We start from the raw sequence: 18,781 nt of genomic DNA on the forward strand, positions 1-18,781 counted from the left end.
TCACGCGCGCAACCGGCATACTTTTCGTAAGCTCAGTCGACTAATTGCGAGAATAATTTGCCGAGAGGAGAAGAGATGGAACGGATTACATCCCTCGTAAATTTAATATCTCGCTGTTAAAATGACCGACATTATTACTTAAAGCGGATGAAAGGAGAAATGTGTCTGTACAACGTTTATTTCTAGCCGTTTCCAAACTGTCGCGATAAATTAGCTCTTCTGGAAGTTTCATCGTTCTCACCGCGCTCGAGATAATTTCAGATAGTATTTGTTTTTTTATTTTGCATCAATTATAACGATATGATCTCAATTAAACGTATATTTCAGTTAAATTTTGCGGATTCTATCGTGTCGATTGAAGAATGCGCAACGGGAAAACAAGATTAGATTGTTCAGATTTGCGTTGGTATAAATATATATATATCATACTGGACTCTGGACTCGAAGGTGTGAGAGAAGTTATATTCGACTTCTACGGCGAATTAATTCTGACGCTCAGGTGCCATGCGCGGCATCTATGGATGAGTCCAAAGTTCACCATCATCTACCATTATCGACGGGAGTTAAGGTCTAAAGGGAAGGTCTATACTCGTTGCTTCGTGACACTTCGAGCCGTTTGACAGGAGAGGAGAGATGAACGCACAGGATTACAGAAACCAGGTCGTGCGTAAGAGGATGCTCGATCTGCACGATGTCCGCGTGGGAAAGGTACCGCGGGACTCGCCGTGGTTGAAAAGCGCCCGCTTGAACTTCACGCAAGACCATCGGTTCAAGGAATGGGATATAATAAAGATCCACGACAGCGTGTGTATAATTGTCTTCAACACGACTCGAAGGAAGCTCGTGTTTGTCAGGCAATTCCGGCCGGCGGTGTATTACGCGTCCCTACCGGAGGATCGAGATGCGATCGACGTCGAGCATTATCCTGCGACACTGGGACTGACCTTGGAACTCTGCGCTGGTATCGTAGACAAGGACAAGTCTCTCGTGGAGATCGCGAAGGAAGAGTTGAAGGAGGAGTGCGGCTACGAAGCACCTACTTCGGAATTTGAGGAAATTACTACTTACCTGTAAGTCCGGAGCGTTTACTATGCTTCAGTCATTGTCTTCCGTCATTGGGTAAAAGATGAAATCAAATTTAGAAGCAACGAGAGATGTCTGGTATACAACTTGTACGATATAAACTCTCGATACATCACTGTCAACTGCCCTGACGAGTAAAATAAACTATATCTGGAATATACAGGTATTAAATAGTTTATTCTTGTGTTTTTTCTAGATCCAGTGCTTCTGCTAGCGCAAAGCAAACTCTTTTCTATGTAGAAGTCACGGATGACATGCGAAAACATCCCGGTAAGTATGACTAGTAAATGTTTTTTCTTAAAATAATCTTAAAGTAGTTTCGAAGAATATTATTTTCGTAATATAATCGACAGATCGTATTTCAAATATACAAAAAATTTTTCTAATCCAACTTGAATCTTCCATTAAAGGTGGTGGTGACGAGTCTGAAGGTGAAGTCATAGAAGTGGTGGAATTGAGCATTCCTGAGGTAAAGGATTACATCGGATCCAGAAAAATACAAAGTCCCTCCAGCTTTCTCTTCGGTGTGTCTTGGTTCCTTCTTAATAAATCTATGCTGTGAAATACAGTAGGTACTAAAGAGAGAATTGAGCTTGTTCGACAATTTAAAATAAATTAAAAAAACGGCAAACTCTAATTGCAAGTAAAGACCAATACTATTGTTCAACCGCATTTATTTACAAATAGAGCATTTATACACAAGCAATGATAGTTGCACAATTAAAGTTACATAAAATTACAGGGCGACTGACATTCAATTAGTATTCAGTTCATCCTTCGTGAATTGAGAGCTAACCCACGCAAGACCCCATTTCAAATTTGTTAGTAGGAATTTTAAGGCCTTGGTCCACTGTTCTTCTGAATTGAATTGTATTCTGAAAAAGAGAAGAGATAGATCAGATAAGCTTCTTAGGTTAAGTAAATTTTTTCACCTTGTAGATTAAGTCGTGACAAAAATATCCATATTTGTGAACTCAAATATACTTTATAGAATAGGAGTTGCCCGTCGCGGAATCTTCAATTTTGCCTCGATCCATTCTGTATGGCAGACAAAATTCACTGTCTCCTTTCTCCACTTGTTCCTTAAATTGTTGCAAACAATCCAGAAATGCCACCATAGCTGCGTCAAATTTCGTGTCCCATAAAAATTTAAATCCTCCACTTCCGTATAGTGGGAGCTCTTTGTTTTGATCCAAAGCCTCGATATAACTGTGATTGCCAAATGGCACTAAACGGAAACGCTTGAACGTCAAATTCATTTTGCGCGCAAGAGCCACCAGCAAAAGGGTCGTTTGTCCCCACGCGGCGTTTATCTCGCTCCAATCCACTGGCGCGCTCGGCAATCGTCCCAATCGAAATGAATTTATCGTTCCAAAGTGTCCCGAATGCCAGATATGAAATGTGGCATTAAAAACGTTCGTCTTCTTCAACCTTTCGAGCTGCGAGGCTGCGTACGCCAGTTGATTGTCCAGACTGTGGAAAAAAAAGCTCGACTTTACGTAACATAACGGAAATAAAAATATTAATAAACAATTACTGTGTTTTACTCGAGAAAAAATAATATCTCACTATGTGTTTTGAGATGCTTTATATACCTGCGACATTCATCGTCAGCTAACATGAGATCTCTTCTGTGTTTTGAATATTCTTTCCAATACCTGTCCTCCTCACTTTGCAATCTTTCCTTTTCTTTCTCCTGATCCTCTATGATACGCTTAATGGCCTTTTCCTCATTTCTCAATGCTTCCAGCTCCCTTTTCATTCTTTCTTCCTCGGCCTTCACATCCTGCAATTCCTTTGTAAGATTCTCCATCTCCACATCTTCATGTCCCTGATATTGTTGCTCAATTTCTAATTTCTTCAGATACTCGTTGTAATCTGACCATTCTCCTTCTGTCATCCGTAATTGCTGATCCATCAGCAGCAAAAGGCTATCTGTACATTCGTCGCAAAGTGGATGATCCGCCGAACTGCTGCTGCTGAGAATATCGAATAACGTTGCTCGTACCTAAGATAATACAGATCTGATTTTAGCTACACAGGTTTCACATTTAAAATTATTCCCCGATATACCTATGTATATATATACCTTTAAGTGATGACTTAAACTTTCCGTTTCACCAGAATCGCCAACCAACATAAATCCATTTGTACCATTTCCTGACTCAGTCAATCTGAATGGTGGAACTAAGTGTTCTATACTGTCACTTTGGGGCTCTAATTCTCCAACGACTTGCTGCTGTATGGGAACTACGATAAGAATATAATTATATAACTTGCTCGGGTCCCAACTGCAGTAAATTAAATGGCCACATTTTGTATTTATTGTTGGATATTTGGCGAACCTTATCGATAAGTGTAGCGTGCAGCTAATGCTGTGCATCTGTGTGTAAATAATGTGTATATATATGTATATACATATAAAATAAAATGTATACTTTTAAGCATGGTTTAAAACGATACGTTTAATATAGTCGAACTACAAGTAATTAAGAGCCAACATTGTTTCTTTCCATATGACACCGCACGCAAAGTTTAGATACATATGTATGTATTATGTAAAAGTCTTATTATTTATACACAGATGCACAGCATTAGCTGTATTTATTAATAGGATTCGCGCTCACTAAAAAATTAACAAGAAAATCCAACGCACAGATTAGCGCGTCGTATGCCAGTCGTGTGAGCAACCAGTGCGTATATAGAAACGTTATCAGCACGAGGGTACCGAGTGGGACAATCGGATCGGTGATGAACGCAAAGTCGCCAGTATACAAAATAGAAATTACCTACGTGAGAGTTCGGCCAGCGTGTGCTCCCCGAGGTGGTCGAAGCTCGAGTCCAGTCTCAACGGCTGCAGACACCGTTGGCACGCGAAACTGACGTTTGTCTTTAAGTCTACCATATCGCGTACGTCGCTTATCGAAGAGGAGCCTGCTCATGCAACCTGTCCGTGCGCGTCGTTATTTACGAATGTTTACGAATACGCGTCCTGCCGCTACCCGCGACGCTTGGGGGTCAGCTGATGCTGATGGTGCCTTGCGGAGCGACCATCAGCTGGCGCTGTCGCATCACTATCGTCATCACGTCGGTATAGGTCGGTGGTCGGTACAGACAACGTTCTGTATTGCGATCGGATCGGGCTATAGATAATATGGTATATGTATATTTCTCTCTGGTATAGTATATATATGTATAGTATACCCCGAATAACCACACACCAAGCGTGCTAGCACGACAGCGTACGCTGTGCTCAGCATGTCATGCAAAAACTGACCGTTTCCTTTAAATTACCTCTCCTTAAATCTATTTGTTGATTATATGACTTTATCTAGAGAATGGTCAATCTTTGTTAATATTTTACTAACGATGATTATATAAAATAGCTTAATTATAATATACTCAAAAAAGGTATACATTATCATTGAAGGGTAAAAATTTAAGGGTAAAAACACTTTTAATATAATTAATTCATGTAAATTTATTATATCTAATAAAAAATGAAATGTATATCTTGTATAAGCAATTATTAATGTATTTTAAAATAATTTTTACAGAAGATTGTGTAAACCGTCGAGGATCAACTATTTTCGAGATATATAGAGGGTGCTCGGTGAGTACCAATCAAATGCTGCACTCTGGTGGCGATAATTTTACTTATATAGTACTAGAAAATCTGTTTCTCAACTTATTTCATTATTTTACAATAATTTGCCTATAAAAATATTCTATATAAAAATAAATTTTTCTAAAACAATAATCAAAATTATATATTTTTATACACGTAAAATATTTTAAATTGATATTTTATTTCTTAATTTAAGGAACTGCATGGTTTTTGTCGTAATTTCCCATATAAATAAATTTCAAAATGTATGGCAGGAAAATTTCATTCTAGCATAGATTTTTTGCCTAATTAAAGAAATTTCACCAAGATTTAGGAAAAAATATTTCGCAATTATAGAGATATTGCTTGCGTTATTATTTGCATGCTTTAATAAGATTATGTCGCATCTTTATCGTCTTAAATACGCATCGTTATAAGTACACGTCACAGAAAATCGTCTCTTGCTTTAACTTATGTGGACTTTTTTATACGACGTGCGAAAGAATTTACTTCCCGATGACAAAGAACACGATGGAACTTTATATTTATATGACGGCCGGTAGCCAGCGCGCGGATTGCCGGATACAAGCTTATGTTAAATGTTGACGAGCGTTTTAAGCGATATTTCGTCACGTATGGCATAAATATCGAGTGGCTGGCAAGGATCAACAGGTGGCAGCTCGTTTCTGTTTCTTCTCGCTCGTGCTCTCGCTCGCGCGATATAACTTGAGTTTCACGCGTATTCATCACCCGACGCTCATTAGCCGGCGCGCAATAACAATCGGCGTTTTCCAAATGTAATCGCGCGCGAAGCTTTACTTCTCTAATAACGGCTACGACCCCCATCGCTTTCTTGTCTACCGCCGATGAATTATTATGCGAGAGCTTTTTACCGGTGCGCTTTCTACCGCTCGCCGACTCACAAGCACGCGTCGCTCACTCGGGATCTACCTCGTTGGTTCTCTCTTTCTTTCTTATATATAAATGTTGCCTGAGATTAAATACAAAACTAAAAAGATATTTAATAAACCCAGAATCCTACTCGAGATCCCCCAGAGCGCGATTTTACCTGGGATTAAACTCCAAAAGCTAAAAAGAAATGTGATAATTTTAAATATTAGCTCAATTTTCGACTATCTATCCTGACGTATATAAGATACAGCTGAAAAAGAATATCCAATAATTCGGATTTTCCTATATGAATTTTTCTTATAAAGTTAGTTACTTAAGCTTTGAAATTACAAAAAAACACAATGCTAAAGTATTTTTATCTGGTGTTTTTGTTTTAAATAATGCAAAACGACTAACTGAGTGAGGTGTGATATCAAATAAAAAAATAACGTTGATTCCTTGGCACGATTGCACTAATTAATCATTGCGTAAGGCTTATTCCGTTACCGTTTCTGCCGACTTGTGGTACTTGCTAAAAAAAACTAATGCAAATTCCATTAGGAAGTTTAATTACTTATCGGGAGCGGGTTTCGCACATCGGTGCGGACGAGCGAAGATAAATCTGCAAGGGTACCCTTGCATTAGCGTGCATATTTGTCATGCATCATGCACTCGAGTATATTCTGCTTGCAACGCCTCGCGGCCTGGAACTTAGTTGCAAACATGATTGCATTGGAAAGTAACGAATACGCGAGCCGGACAAACCACATCCTGTGGTTAATAATACACTATATTTCCGCTTAGCAATGCATTGCAAAAATATATGACCGTATTATTCTTGTAATTTGCCGTTTCTAAGAATTGTGTCAAATTAATATATATGCTTGATACTAATTTGAAAGTAGAACATTTGATGTTCTATGACGCGAAGATAAAACAGAATATTACAATATAACGTAACAGATTTTTTTTTAAGTCAATTAATATTATTTATTTAAAAATATATCTGGAAAATTTTGTCTTTATTATATATTGTTAGGATGATATAATATTGACTAGAATAATATTTTGCAGAATTTGCTCATAAATTAATTTAGACGCTTATTTATCGCTACGCTGTCACGACGATTTTTCATCATCTTTTTACATCAAAGTTTTTCGAAAATCAAGCGTGTCCTTCCTTTCGATTGTCAATGCGCGTCCGCTCTCTATGTAAATTTATTTTTATCGTATTCGCATTTATGCAATAAGTTATAAAATATTCGTGGCAATATATGCATATAAAAGACGTAAGAGAGAAACATATCGATTATAAGCATCGAACGGTCAAGCGGCAAGATCCATCGGTCGTTTCCTGATCGTATATAGCGTCTCGTCGCGGTGCACGAAATCGTGGACGGAAATCGCGGCTGCGAAGGAAAGAGCGGGAGTGCGTGCGTTACACGTGCAACTTCGGTGAGGGTACGGCTCGTCGGCGAGGAGGTCGGCGCGGAGGGAAAGCCCGTAGGAGGGTGGGCGGCGACCGCTCGGAACGGAGGAGTGCCATAGGGGCCGACGCGAACGAAATCCGTTGAGTTTGAGCCGATGAGCTGAGTGAAGCGCGGGCGTCACGACGACATCGGTTGGCGTCGCGGCTGGCCTCCGCCAATCCGTCCCTCAGCGGCCATGTTGGCCGTGTACCTGGGGCGGAGCACTGAGTGCCCGCTCGTTCTCTCCGTCCTTGTCACGCTCGAGCTCCTCTCGCCTTCTCCTCTTTCCTCCTCCTCTTCCTCCTCCATCGCTTCCTCGTCTGCCTCCTCCGCCTCGCGACTTCATCTTCTTCTTCTTCTTCTTCTTCGTCTTCATCTTCTTCGCTTTCCTCCTTCGCTGCGCTGCGTTATCGCACGATCCTCTCGCTCCGCTATACTGGCGCACCGTGGGTGCGCCAGATCGCAGGTTGCATCCGAACTGCACCTGCGACCAGTGACGTAATGCAGATCGCGCGGCAGAGTTCACTTTCGATAGTAATGCAGGAGAAATAAGTTTAAATTGTACATTTTTATTTTCGGGTCATAGTTAGAAACTATCAGAGAGAAAGAGAAAGAGAGAGAGAGAGAGAGAGAGAGAGAGAGAGAGAGAGAGAGAGAGAGAAAGAGAAAGAGAGAGAGAGAGAGAGAGAGAGATTCTGTATTGCGTTACACATTTATATCAAGAAGCATCTCAGCATATCTAATAATAACAAAAAATTATCTCATATCGTGGTACAATCGTAATTATACCTTTGTAGAGATGGATAATTTTCCAGTGAACTGCATTCCATACAATCGCAAGATGCACCTTCGCAAGAACAGACTCCTCTCTTTTTCCGCTTTATCTCTCGCTCTCTCATTGTACCTATACGTCGGCTGATTTACGGCGCGCTTACCTCGCCGATGAAGGGGCTCCGCGCATAGGAAAACACCGGTGCGGCAACGACAAAGTTGCGTCGGCGCGCAAGCGTGCGCGGGCGCACTTGGCGTTCGTTTCGTTTTACGATTACGCGAATCGCGTGTAATTGCCGGGGTCCAACCTGGCCGGCGGCCTTCAACTTCGCTTCTTCGCGGCGCGTCAACTGTCCCATAGATCTTCACGGCGGCGAAAGAGAGCCGGAGTAATTGCACGCGCGGCGATCGCCGCCGCCGCGCCGTTGCGCCAAGCGCAATTATAATACTGGCGTGGAGTTATGCGCGGAGCTGTGCGCGGCCGACGACTCGCAGCCGACCAGTCGATTGCGCTTCTGGCAAAATCCGTCTGGCAAGCCTGTTATTTCGCCTCTTACGAATCAATTAACGCGATATAGGCGGTATCACTCGCGAAGCCCGCTTTCGGAAATTGCTCGGTCCGGCCTGCCGCCGCTCCGAAGTGATCGGTTACACGACAACCGCGAGATCGCCGCACAATTAATTCCCCGCGACTTGTACGAGTTATTAAGTAAAATTAATTTTTCGAGCCTGCCTCACACCATCCCGCTTATACGACTCTTTCTCACGCGATCGACATAAATTGCGCGGTCGCGGATGATGCCGAAATTATATATTGAGAACTCTCGCTGTCAGTTTTTACGCGAACAAATTTTCTGGAGACACATCGTATTTGCGCGTATAGCTCGAGTTTATTACGCGATGATACGTAAAATTAATTGTTTACGGGCGAGGATGATTTATCGCTTTCTACCTCAGTAACTGAAGCAGATAAGAGATAAATGTCGAAATTAGGCGAGATAAAGTAATATCCTTGTACTGATAATGATAATAATTGATTCGTGCATTCGACGAAAAATATTTCGAGGAAAATATTGTTTATATTTATCACTCTCGTAAATGCGAGATCTTATAGAAGACTACTTGTATTAGCCGAAAGAATCAACCGAAACATTTAATATTTTATTTTTAGAAGTAAAAGTTACAGCTAGATACATAGAAAATTGGAATATATATATCTCTCTCTTTCTCTTGCTCGAAAATAAATGGTTTTAACAAAATAAGAATGGGAAGGTTTTAAATTCCTTCGTCTTCCACCTGCTGGAATACAATCCAGTTACCCAGCATCCCGGCCTGTCACCACCAAACAATGGTTGATTTGTGCGTTTCGTAGGAGAAACAGCAGCGAGATATCACGCCTCTGCGTATGATTACGCGAGCCAGATCCTCGATCGCGATACCGCGCGCGCGAACATTGTTAATAAAACTACGCGCTACGCCGCGATTTTTTCCGGCAGCGAAACTTTACTTTGTCAGAGCAACGGACGACGATCGTATCTTGCGCATATAGCCGGCGCGCTATACGCACCCTCGGCTCGAAGGCGCGCAATAATTTTCTCGAATAGATGCCCGTTTAATACAGAAGCCCTCCGGGTACAGCAGTTTCTTGTTCCTCGTCTTACTATCTTTACCGCGCACGGAACTCCGTTCGTTACGCCGCTCAATAGGATCTTGTTACCAGTTTCTTGTTATGTAAAAATCATCGAATGGACTCCGAGGAAAATGGCTTGTATATCGTCGCGAGAATAGTCGGAGCTAAGATTTGTGATTTCAACGCAATTGCATGTAAAATCGAGATCGATATTTTTCCGTAGTGTGATAACTGCTGGCATTTTCAATTTCCCTTTTTTGATCTGATTTAAAATTAGATGGATAGATATATTTATTATTATTATTATCATCAATTTATGTAGCGAATAAAATTCAAAAAGCGTTAAATTCGCTCGAAAAATCGAATGCCATTGGACGACGTTATTTCATCGCCGATCGATCACCTTACGACTCAATATTCCAATCGCTTTTCATACATTGCCGCACGAATTCTAAATCGATTTGCTTTTTTCGAGATGACCGGTGAATCGGTAGTTAATTCGTTGCGCGAGGAAACATAGAGAACCACGAGGAATAATTAGTATGCCACATATATCATCGGCGATCGCGTTATTAGTCGGGCGGTCGGGTACGAGCGAGCCGGCTAGGTTTATTTTAGCAAAGGGTTTACATCAGACGATCAAATCCGTTGGCACGCTCGGCCCGAGCTCGATCCGGCCAAACATCGGCGATTCGATGTTTACACCGCGTGTATTTATGGGCCACGATCCGCCCACGAGAGTTCGTTTTCGGAATTCGGAGCATCCCCGCAGCGAGTGGATCGACTCGGGAACCCCTCCCGAGTTGACCCCCTGTGATACATTCAGTCACAGAATATCCAGGATTTTAGTTGAGACTCTAAAGAATGTTTCGAGGAACACGGACCGGGATTGAGTTCGACGGGAGATACGATGAGTCATTTACATTTTCAGCTTCTAATACTTTTGCGAAATGAGATTCGGAACTCTTCCCATATACATAAAAAGACAACGAATGTCGTATTAAATCTTTATTAATCTTTTATTGCTGATATAAAACTCGATTGTGCTCGTCAAGGATTTGAGTTTTCTAATCATCTGATGGATAAACGAGACAAATATTTTTTAGTACGCTAAATGCAGCCACCAATTTCCGCACGTCGGTATACATGGAAATAAATATCGTGAAAGAGAAATTTTCATAAATCATGAGATTTTGAACGCGTTGTTGCGCCATAAGTCACCTACCGTAAAAGCACCGAGTTTGACAGAATAGGCGGGGTGGGGAGAAAAGTCGTTTTCGATCGAAATACCAATTTGCCTGATGGGGAAAAGAGATGAGTTATGTAGGAGCTAATAGTCCAAAGATGGATGCGTTATGGTCTCTATTTTAAGCAATGTGACAGGCGTGTGTGCAATATATATATATATATATATATATATATATATATATATATATATATAATTGTATTATAGCTATAAAGTTATGTTTCGAACAGGGGATGGGAGCGAGCGAGTGTAATGGTCGTGCTCACGGCGCGGAAAAGCTTTGCTCCCGAAAAAAAAATGTTTATTTTCACATCGCGGCCTAGACGGTCGAACAAAATTTCTAACGGTAGAGAAAACAAATCACTCTCTGAATTCAATCTGTATATTTTGTCGGGTTACGCAAACATGCCGATACGTCCGTCGAACGCATTGAAAGCGAATCGCTGAATTATAGGACCCTCGTGGATGTAAACGTATTCCAATGATATGTCGCTCTCAAGTCACAGTGCTTAGATCAACACACGCTAATATACGTTATAGGAAAGAAAAAACGTAGTACGATGCTGCAATGATCATTTTATTAAGTTTTTTATTTATAAAATATGTAATTTACACACATACACATACATTGATATTAACCAAGCTAGGCAATATTTATTTTCGAGTCCCCACACTCTGGTTCGATCGTTCGACTTTGTCGCATTGTCATTTTCATTCTAATTGACATTTTTAAGTTTGTAATGTAGGAATTGGAAATACAGAGTCCGAATAAGATGTTTATGATAATATCAGGTGAAGAAAATTATTTGAGTTTAAACTGAACTTATATTATAAGGAAATTAAAAAATTATGTTATTTATGCGTAAAAACTAGAAAATCGAAAAACGTTTAGTGTTCCACTGGACCGGAACGTGGCAAGCTATAGGGGGTTAAGCTTAATATTAAAAAATAGTTTAATTATTCTTATTTGTAGAAGTGCTGATTGTTCGAAGAAAACCACACGCATTATTCCACGCGATGTTTTTCGTCTATCGCTAATAGTTCGCGTTCTTTTACCATGTGCTTCCTTCGTGCTACGCAGAGATAGAGATCAATAACGCATCGCGTCTTATGCATCTTGATGGTGTCAAGATACCACGACCGCTATGTCGTCTTACACCAGTCGCTCGCTCATCCTAGACGCTACGGCTTATTCGTAAGATCGGCGGATGCTCGTGCGAGTACATGTGCGAGTGCGATGCGTTTATCGCGTTGCAACGTGCGTCGGGTGGCCTGTGCGCGGCGGGGGTCTCGCGCGTTCCGGACGTATATTTATGGCTGAAAAAATATTTTATCATAATAATACGAAGAGATACGGCGTGCAGATCTCTTCTCTCTTCTCTCTCTCACTTTCGCTCCTGCAGAAGATACCAGTGAAAATGAGTGCGCGAGGGCCCGCGTGTACTTACATAAAGAAGGGTTTGTTCTTTCCTTTCTCATCTTCCTCTCCTTTCCTCTCTCGTAGTCGCGAGACGATAGCTTAGCGCGATTACCGGAAAATTATTAGGATATCGATTGAGAGTTCTGCAACTCTCGTGAGAATTCATGACTTCCGGCCTGTCTCCTTGTAAAAATGTCATGCCACTGTGCGCGGTTGCGCGCCCGGCTGCGGTGTTGGTTACAATAACATAAAACCAAGCACGCCGCAACGCACGCTAACGAGGCATAAACCGTCGAGAACGGTGTTACGTCCGTCCCTCGCCTGTGTAGTTATCACGCGATACGAAGAGAATTAAGAAATTTGAGAGAGGAAAGAAAAAGAAAAGTTGCGGTTTAACGATTGTGAGAGATATTCATCGTCGAGTCGGTGGCGGGAATATTTCAAAATGTAACTTGATATTGTAAAAAAATAGGCAGAAATTTCGGTGGCGTTGCATCATATATTCGATAAGATCTTCACGCGTACACGACACGGAGTCACACGAAGGGAGGGGGGGGACTGTCTCGGATTGTCTTGAGATTACGATTTTATCGCTTTTCGATCGATTTTCTTCTCCTCCGTTTCCGAAATCGCGAGTGCATCGGCGATCGGGATAGAGCGCAATTTCGCGTGCACGTTACTGGCAACCGCGTAAATGTACAGCGCACACCACTTTTAGCGCATTAGTCGAAGTGGGTAAGGGCGCAAAATATTCTCGGTTAAGGTCGGTAAGTGCGCTTCGTGGTATCGTCTCCGGTTACGCGAGAGAGCCCTCCTCGCTAAAGTTACGACACCCTTACGCACGCAGTTACAGCTGCGACTCCTAATTGCGATAGCCGTCCCCGCATGCTTGCGCACGCCGGCGGAATTTGCATAAATGGAAAATATCCCGCGAGACGAGCGCCTACGAATCGAACGTACTCGCGAATCCCTGCATTATGTATGACGCACGTTAAAAAGCACTGCCCATCAGTTGTTGCTAACTATCGAGCGTGCGTTATTCCTTCTCTCATCTTCAACGTGTGTATCGCCGCGTTCGCCAGATCTTTCAATCACATCAGCTATAAACATTTAATTAATTCTCGAAAAGAGTGAAAGAGATTAAAAGAGTTTAAAACAGTGCTTAATTAATGTTGATATAGAAAATGACTTATTTATCAAAAGTTTCTAAATGGCAACTCTGAAATATACTTATACACGTTTCAATTTTAAATGCTATATAAGTTTAATATTTAACATTTTTACGTATCAGAGGATTGTGTGAAAACAAATTTTTTTTCAACACTTAAGATATGACTTTTTGATTTTTTCGCTTCTCTAGGTACATAATATATAGATCAGCAAATAAAAAAATGGATTATTTAGATCATAAAACAAATCGCCGGATGTTTATGATGGTGCGAACGGCGACACGTGTGGTATGAACGCAATATAATTCACTTTGATATAGGTTTATAAGCGCATATAGGAGAAAAGAGCGCGAGGACGCAGTCGTCGTCGTCGTCGTCAGGTGCATCTCGTTTGTACAAGCGCGCGCTGACAAAAACCTGATATCGCGTAGACTTTTTATTGCGATCGGCAACTGGTGTATTTTATGCCTCCGAGGCGTCTTTCTTTATCGTCATTAACTCCGTCGAATACTTATCGCTAATGTAATTTAAGACAGTCACCGAACAAACGCGATAAATTGTAGATGGTTGCGGAAGAGTGAATGGCACTCGCGGAGAGATGTAGTTCGTTTACAACCCTAACGGAAGTCCCCTTGCGAAATTTTTCGGCGAAGTAAATGAAGATGTACTATCTATACCGCTCGAGGTCCGATGATACGACTATCCCAGTGGAGCGTGACTATCATTAATCACTATTCGATCGTAGAGCTTATATTACTTCGATGACGCCATTGGTTTTGCCTACCGTTAAGCTGTCTACGCCAATGCATGGGTCAGAGAGGCGAGCTCAGCAGGGTATCCGGACATTTTTTTCCCGATGGCGAGGCACGCGAGAGAAGAGAGACAGATTTCCCAAGTTTCTACCAATTACTTAAAAATCTACGGGACGTGCGGGAATTAAGAAGAATACGTAAAGGTCATTCGTCGTCTTGATGTGAAAGGATGAAATTTATTGCAGTCGCTAATGCGTGAAATTAATTGGTGACTAGTTCCCGTCAATTTAGCTAATAGAAATGATCGCTTATCGTAATAAGAAAAATACTGAATTTCTATCTAATAAATTTGGTGTACTGCAACGCATCCGATAAATCCGACGAAGATGTAATCTCTGAGTTTTGTGAAGATTTACGTTGCTTTTTTTTTCTTGTTTTACACTTCTCTACTTCCGTGACATAAGTTCTATATACCTACTGCACGTCAAATTAGCGAACGGCCGGTTCTTTACTTCAAACTGAGTATAACTCGGGATAATAACCAGCTTGGTCACGCCGAAAAGATTCCGTATAGAGAGCCGCGGAATCGGTTCCGCATTCTGCAGGCGGTAGGGAATAATAATGGCCCCTCTCGAAGAGAATTAGTGAAAATCTCGAAGGGCGCTACGAGGACGGGTATAGCGCAGGTAATTTTGACAGCAGGTGAAATGCATCGATGTCCGCCTACATTCGACGGCTGTGGGTTCACCTTCAGGCGTTTAAACAAAAATCCCAGCGACTTTCCTTCGCCTCGTCGTGTCGGTCTCTCTTTCTCTCTCTCTCTCTCGCGCGCGCGCGCGCGCGCATCGGTCACGATCTCGCGTCGATTTGAAAAGCGTGGCGAAGGGTGGCCCACCGCATTTTGCCTGGTATTATTTAGCCCCGCGGGTGATCTCTTTAGTTCTGCCTTTGCTTCTGACCTTTCCATCTTTCTATTCTCCTTGCGCTTCTTTCCCCATGCCTTTTTTTGTTTCTCTTTGACCTCCAGGCGGACCGTTGCATTGTATTCTTTTATGAAATCGTGCGCGCGACTTAAACTCCGCGAAATGCTCGTGACTATGATTTCTGTTCGTTATTTTTGACTGCCTTTACCGTCAAATCACAACATTTTCATAAATGATTAATGCGCGATATATTTTAACAGTACGTTTTATATTTTAGTAAGAGAAGAAAACTGTATTTTTTTATAATAATGCTTCGTTTTGGGCTTATTTCACATTTACACGACAGCTAGGCCGAAACGGTTATCTGCGACGTTTATGAAAGCCGCAAAATAATACCACCGTGTATTCATCTTCTTTCATAAGTTTGAAATAAAATAGGAACTGCATGGGTGCGCATTTACTGTGCCTCTCCTAGAAAAGTCTCCTCTCTCGCCCGACGATACAATTTGCGCCACAATAGTCGTTGCCGCCGCGGGGTCAATTCGCGAAAGTATGCAGCGAGGGGCAAATTGCGCGTTTACAAAAGGGCGGCGGCGGCGGCGGCGGCAGCGGCAGCGGGGGCGGTTAAAGCGTTTAGCGCGGTTAACGGAGCGCCATAATCCAATTTATAATCTGAATTGCAACCTACCTAATCCCATTATAAAGTCGCATTTTCATGCCGCATGCGTGCCGGTGTGTCCCATACGAGGCATGCCGGTTTGGTCAGCAGGGTAGAAACATTTCGCCACGGTAAGCCTCTAGTAAGCCCGAGGTCCAACTCGTGTTTATAAGCCTACCAAATCGTTTCGATATTTTCTCGAACGTCTCCACGTTGTCAACGCGTACGTTTCGATTAGGTGATTCGCTCGCCCCGCTTCCTCCCGACGAATTTGCTTCATCGTACATTACCGCGATTAGCTATTGATCTCGGTCGCTCTAAGGCAAGTAATATTTTCTAAGTTTTTAAATTAATGAATTATATATAACGAAAGCTACAGTGATACTAATATAATGTTGTTAGTAATGTAATTAGATTGCGTATATAATTTTTCCTTTTTAGAATTTTTTTTAAAGTACACGCTATTCTCAAAAATCGAAAACGAAAAGCACTATATTATTATTTATAACTTTAAGGATTTCTTTGATAGAATATTGCGGTTTCAAAAGATGATGTATTAAAGTTCCAGCGGTTCCAGCGTTTCCTAATTTCAGCAAACATCTCGTATTTACATGCAACAGTCGTGTCTGTCTTACCTCGCTCGAGTGTGAGTATATCATATCTATTTTCCATAGCACCATAATCAATTTCTGGTACGTACAGCCACATAAGGTCAATTTGAATAGAATGTAAATGCGCTCGAGAGGCGGCGTTGCGACATGTTTAATGTTGAAGCTTTCATTCGTTCTCGTGAAGAGTCAATACCGCCGTTACATTCGACACGCCGGGAGAGAAAATTCGTCTTTGGGTTGCTCCGGGCTGTAACATCGCTATATCGGGAACCCCCCTCGTTTAAAAGGGTCGGCAGGAAAGCGCTTTCGCCATTACTCATTCTCCGTTCTGTTTAAAAATATCGTACGCGTGAAATATGGACCGAATTGAAAGTCTTCCGTGGCAAAGGACGCGGAAGACGGGACGGAGGGATCTAGGACGTGTAAAAAAAAAAATATATATATATATATATATGTATATATAAAGGAGAAGAGTAACCAGTCCCTCTCTCTCGTACGCACAAGTCGCGCCCGGGCCGAGAGGGAGAGGGTGCCCACGACCTGTGGGCATGTGTCCTGAGGATATTTGGAGACAATTAATCAAAGGATGGCTTACGGAGAGGAGTGCCACTCGCGTGAGAAATACGACGCGGAACCGTTTCTATCTGTCGCGCCGACCGGAAGCTTTAATTTCAACTATCCTCGTGCCCAGTTAACAGGGCGTTTAAACACACGGCTCACTGAATAATTTGTCGAGAGTATCGTACTTTGCAAAATGAAAAATGCCAATCAAATCAAGGCAAAAATTCGCCTTGGCGCGCTAATCATTAATATTCAATATATATGTAGATGCTGCTTTAGTTATTTCGATTTCGCAAGTCATTCCGATTTACGGATAAAAATTGCACAACTTTTGCGTAAATCTCGCTCCGTCGCATCTGTAATTTTAATTTGTTGATAAGTTTCTTCGATTTGGCAGTTAAAAATAGTAACTGATTATATTATTGTTTCGTAAAAGTTATCAATAACTTTCTTTCACATAAGATACAATTGAACTTTGGAATTAAATATCTTCAGAAATAATAGATTTTCGGTCAATCTCTCTCTCTCCGAGAAATCATTTGAGAAATACTATCTAATCTGAGAAATGGGAGAAACCGGCGATTAATCGGTCAGTCATGTTATACAATTCGCTATGTTTCTCGTGCACCTCGTTCACCGGAAGCGAGTTTTTATCTAGGATACAGAGCAAACAATGAAATCAGTGATCACACCGCGCGCGTTTCCCTGTTCAAACAGAGCGGGATTGCCGTTGCCAGCGCACCACCTCGCGTCATGAATAATCGGGATTCTCTCCGTGGTCCCTTCTGCTCTCTTTTTTTTGCCGTCCCCCGCTCGGTGCCGGTCGGCGAGGCGACCGACTTTAATCCCGCATGAATATGTAGAGGATCCGAATCGACCTGGACCCGGCCTTTTCGGCAGTATATATCCCCGGCTCTCTCTTGGATAGCGATGATCATCGCCGGACAGTCTCCATACCGACGATTTGTAATTATCATAAATTCGCCGAAAGTACGCATCGCATTGGCATGCTCGTTTAATGACGTAAGAAATTATTATAGACCAGCCGCTCATTCTCGTCTGATAGTCGAATGTTCTCTCTCATTCCATATCCATAATCCGTATATCACTCGTATCGATACGGCGATATCGAATAATTGGATATCTAGGTGACACTTAACAACCATAGGGATAGCGTTCAAAGTTTATGTACTCTAGTGCAGCTAATACAGAGCTTCTTCCCGTAGTATCTCGCCGGGCGCTCGTAATGTCGAACATATAAATTGTCTGGAATTCTCTCGCGCGATAAATGTGTGGCTGAAGCCGCATCATTAGGTGCTTTGAAGCAAAACGAAAGAGGTGATGGAAAACGAGTAGGAAATATCCGAACAAGCCGACAGCTAAAGGGTTGACGGTTGTATAACACTGGCACTAGCTATTTGGATAGATTTCTCCAATAACAGGTGTAACCTGGTGTAACCAGGCAAGGTAATAATTAGCTTAAATGCCGGGATATTTAGGTGCCCCTGCTAACTTTTCTCGGAGATAATAAAACGTCTCAGCCCATAAATAATCCCGAAATTATGTTTTGGCACTTTTTTGTCAACTCCCCAGAGAGCTAATGATGTTTCGAAAGCTATCGATGTTTAATACATCCGACTTAATATCAAATAATGAGAATTGAACGTGGTCTTTTGTACCATTCAAATATGTTTGTTATTCAAATAAGAGTCGACGCCTTACTTCGTGAATTTTTATACTCTAACAACTTGCGATTTATGACAATATTGCAAAAATTTTTATTAGCAGCATTGATATCCACGTTACATATTTCTTCTAGCTCAATAATATAGGTATTCAATGTTTTTTTTTTTTTTTTTTAACAATTTTACGCGCACGCGAATTCAGGCCGTCAAATGTATTGACTGTCTTGATTGCGCTTGAGGACACTCTCGTTTGACACGCATACACGAAGTGGTACGCGCGGGATCAATACCGGTGTGGGAATATC

The 18,781-nt window shown here is 41.7% G+C and overlaps 2 protein-coding genes across 5 annotated transcripts; one reads left to right on the forward strand and one right to left on the reverse strand.

Moving 5' to 3' along the window:
• Positions 1-542: 542 nt before the first annotated feature.
• LOC143901495 (uridine diphosphate glucose pyrophosphatase NUDT14) lies at positions 543-2,081 on the forward strand. Of its 3 annotated transcripts, none has more exons than XM_077413860.1 (4): positions 543-1,070; positions 1,280-1,353; positions 1,494-1,651; positions 1,826-2,081. In XM_077413860.1, exons 1-3 carry the CDS (start codon positions 634-636, stop codon positions 1,643-1,645), a joined length of 663 nt encoding a protein of 220 aa, XP_077269986.1. In that variant the 5' UTR covers positions 543-633; the 3' UTR covers positions 1,646-1,651; positions 1,826-2,081. The 3 variants fall into 3 exon arrangements, with proteins under 3 accessions (XP_077269986.1, XP_077269987.1, XP_077269985.1); XM_077413861.1 differs by having other exon boundaries at positions 1,494-1,607; XM_077413859.1 differs by having other exon boundaries at positions 544-1,070; positions 1,494-2,081.
• Positions 1,741-4,095, reverse strand: Atg6 (Beclin-1-like Atg6). Of its 2 annotated transcripts, none has more exons than XM_077413856.1 (5): positions 3,877-4,095; positions 3,173-3,333; positions 2,679-3,091; positions 2,068-2,556; positions 1,741-1,958 (listed from the first exon to the last, which is right to left on the reverse strand). In XM_077413856.1, exons 1-5 carry the CDS (start codon positions 3,986-3,988, stop codon positions 1,838-1,840), a joined length of 1,296 nt encoding a protein of 431 aa, XP_077269982.1. In that variant the 5' UTR covers positions 3,989-4,095; the 3' UTR covers positions 1,741-1,837. The 2 variants fall into 2 exon arrangements, with proteins under 2 accessions (XP_077269982.1, XP_077269983.1); XM_077413857.1 differs by having other exon boundaries at positions 3,873-4,028.
• Positions 4,096-18,781: the final 14,686 nt, after the last annotated feature.

The sequence above is a fragment of the Temnothorax americanus genome, unplaced genomic scaffold (genome assembly GCF_048541705.1).
Source record: "Temnothorax americanus isolate GAGA-0224 unplaced genomic scaffold, ASM4854170v1 Scaffold34, whole genome shotgun sequence".
Classification (NCBI taxonomy): Eukaryota; Metazoa; Arthropoda; class Insecta; order Hymenoptera; family Formicidae; genus Temnothorax; species Temnothorax americanus.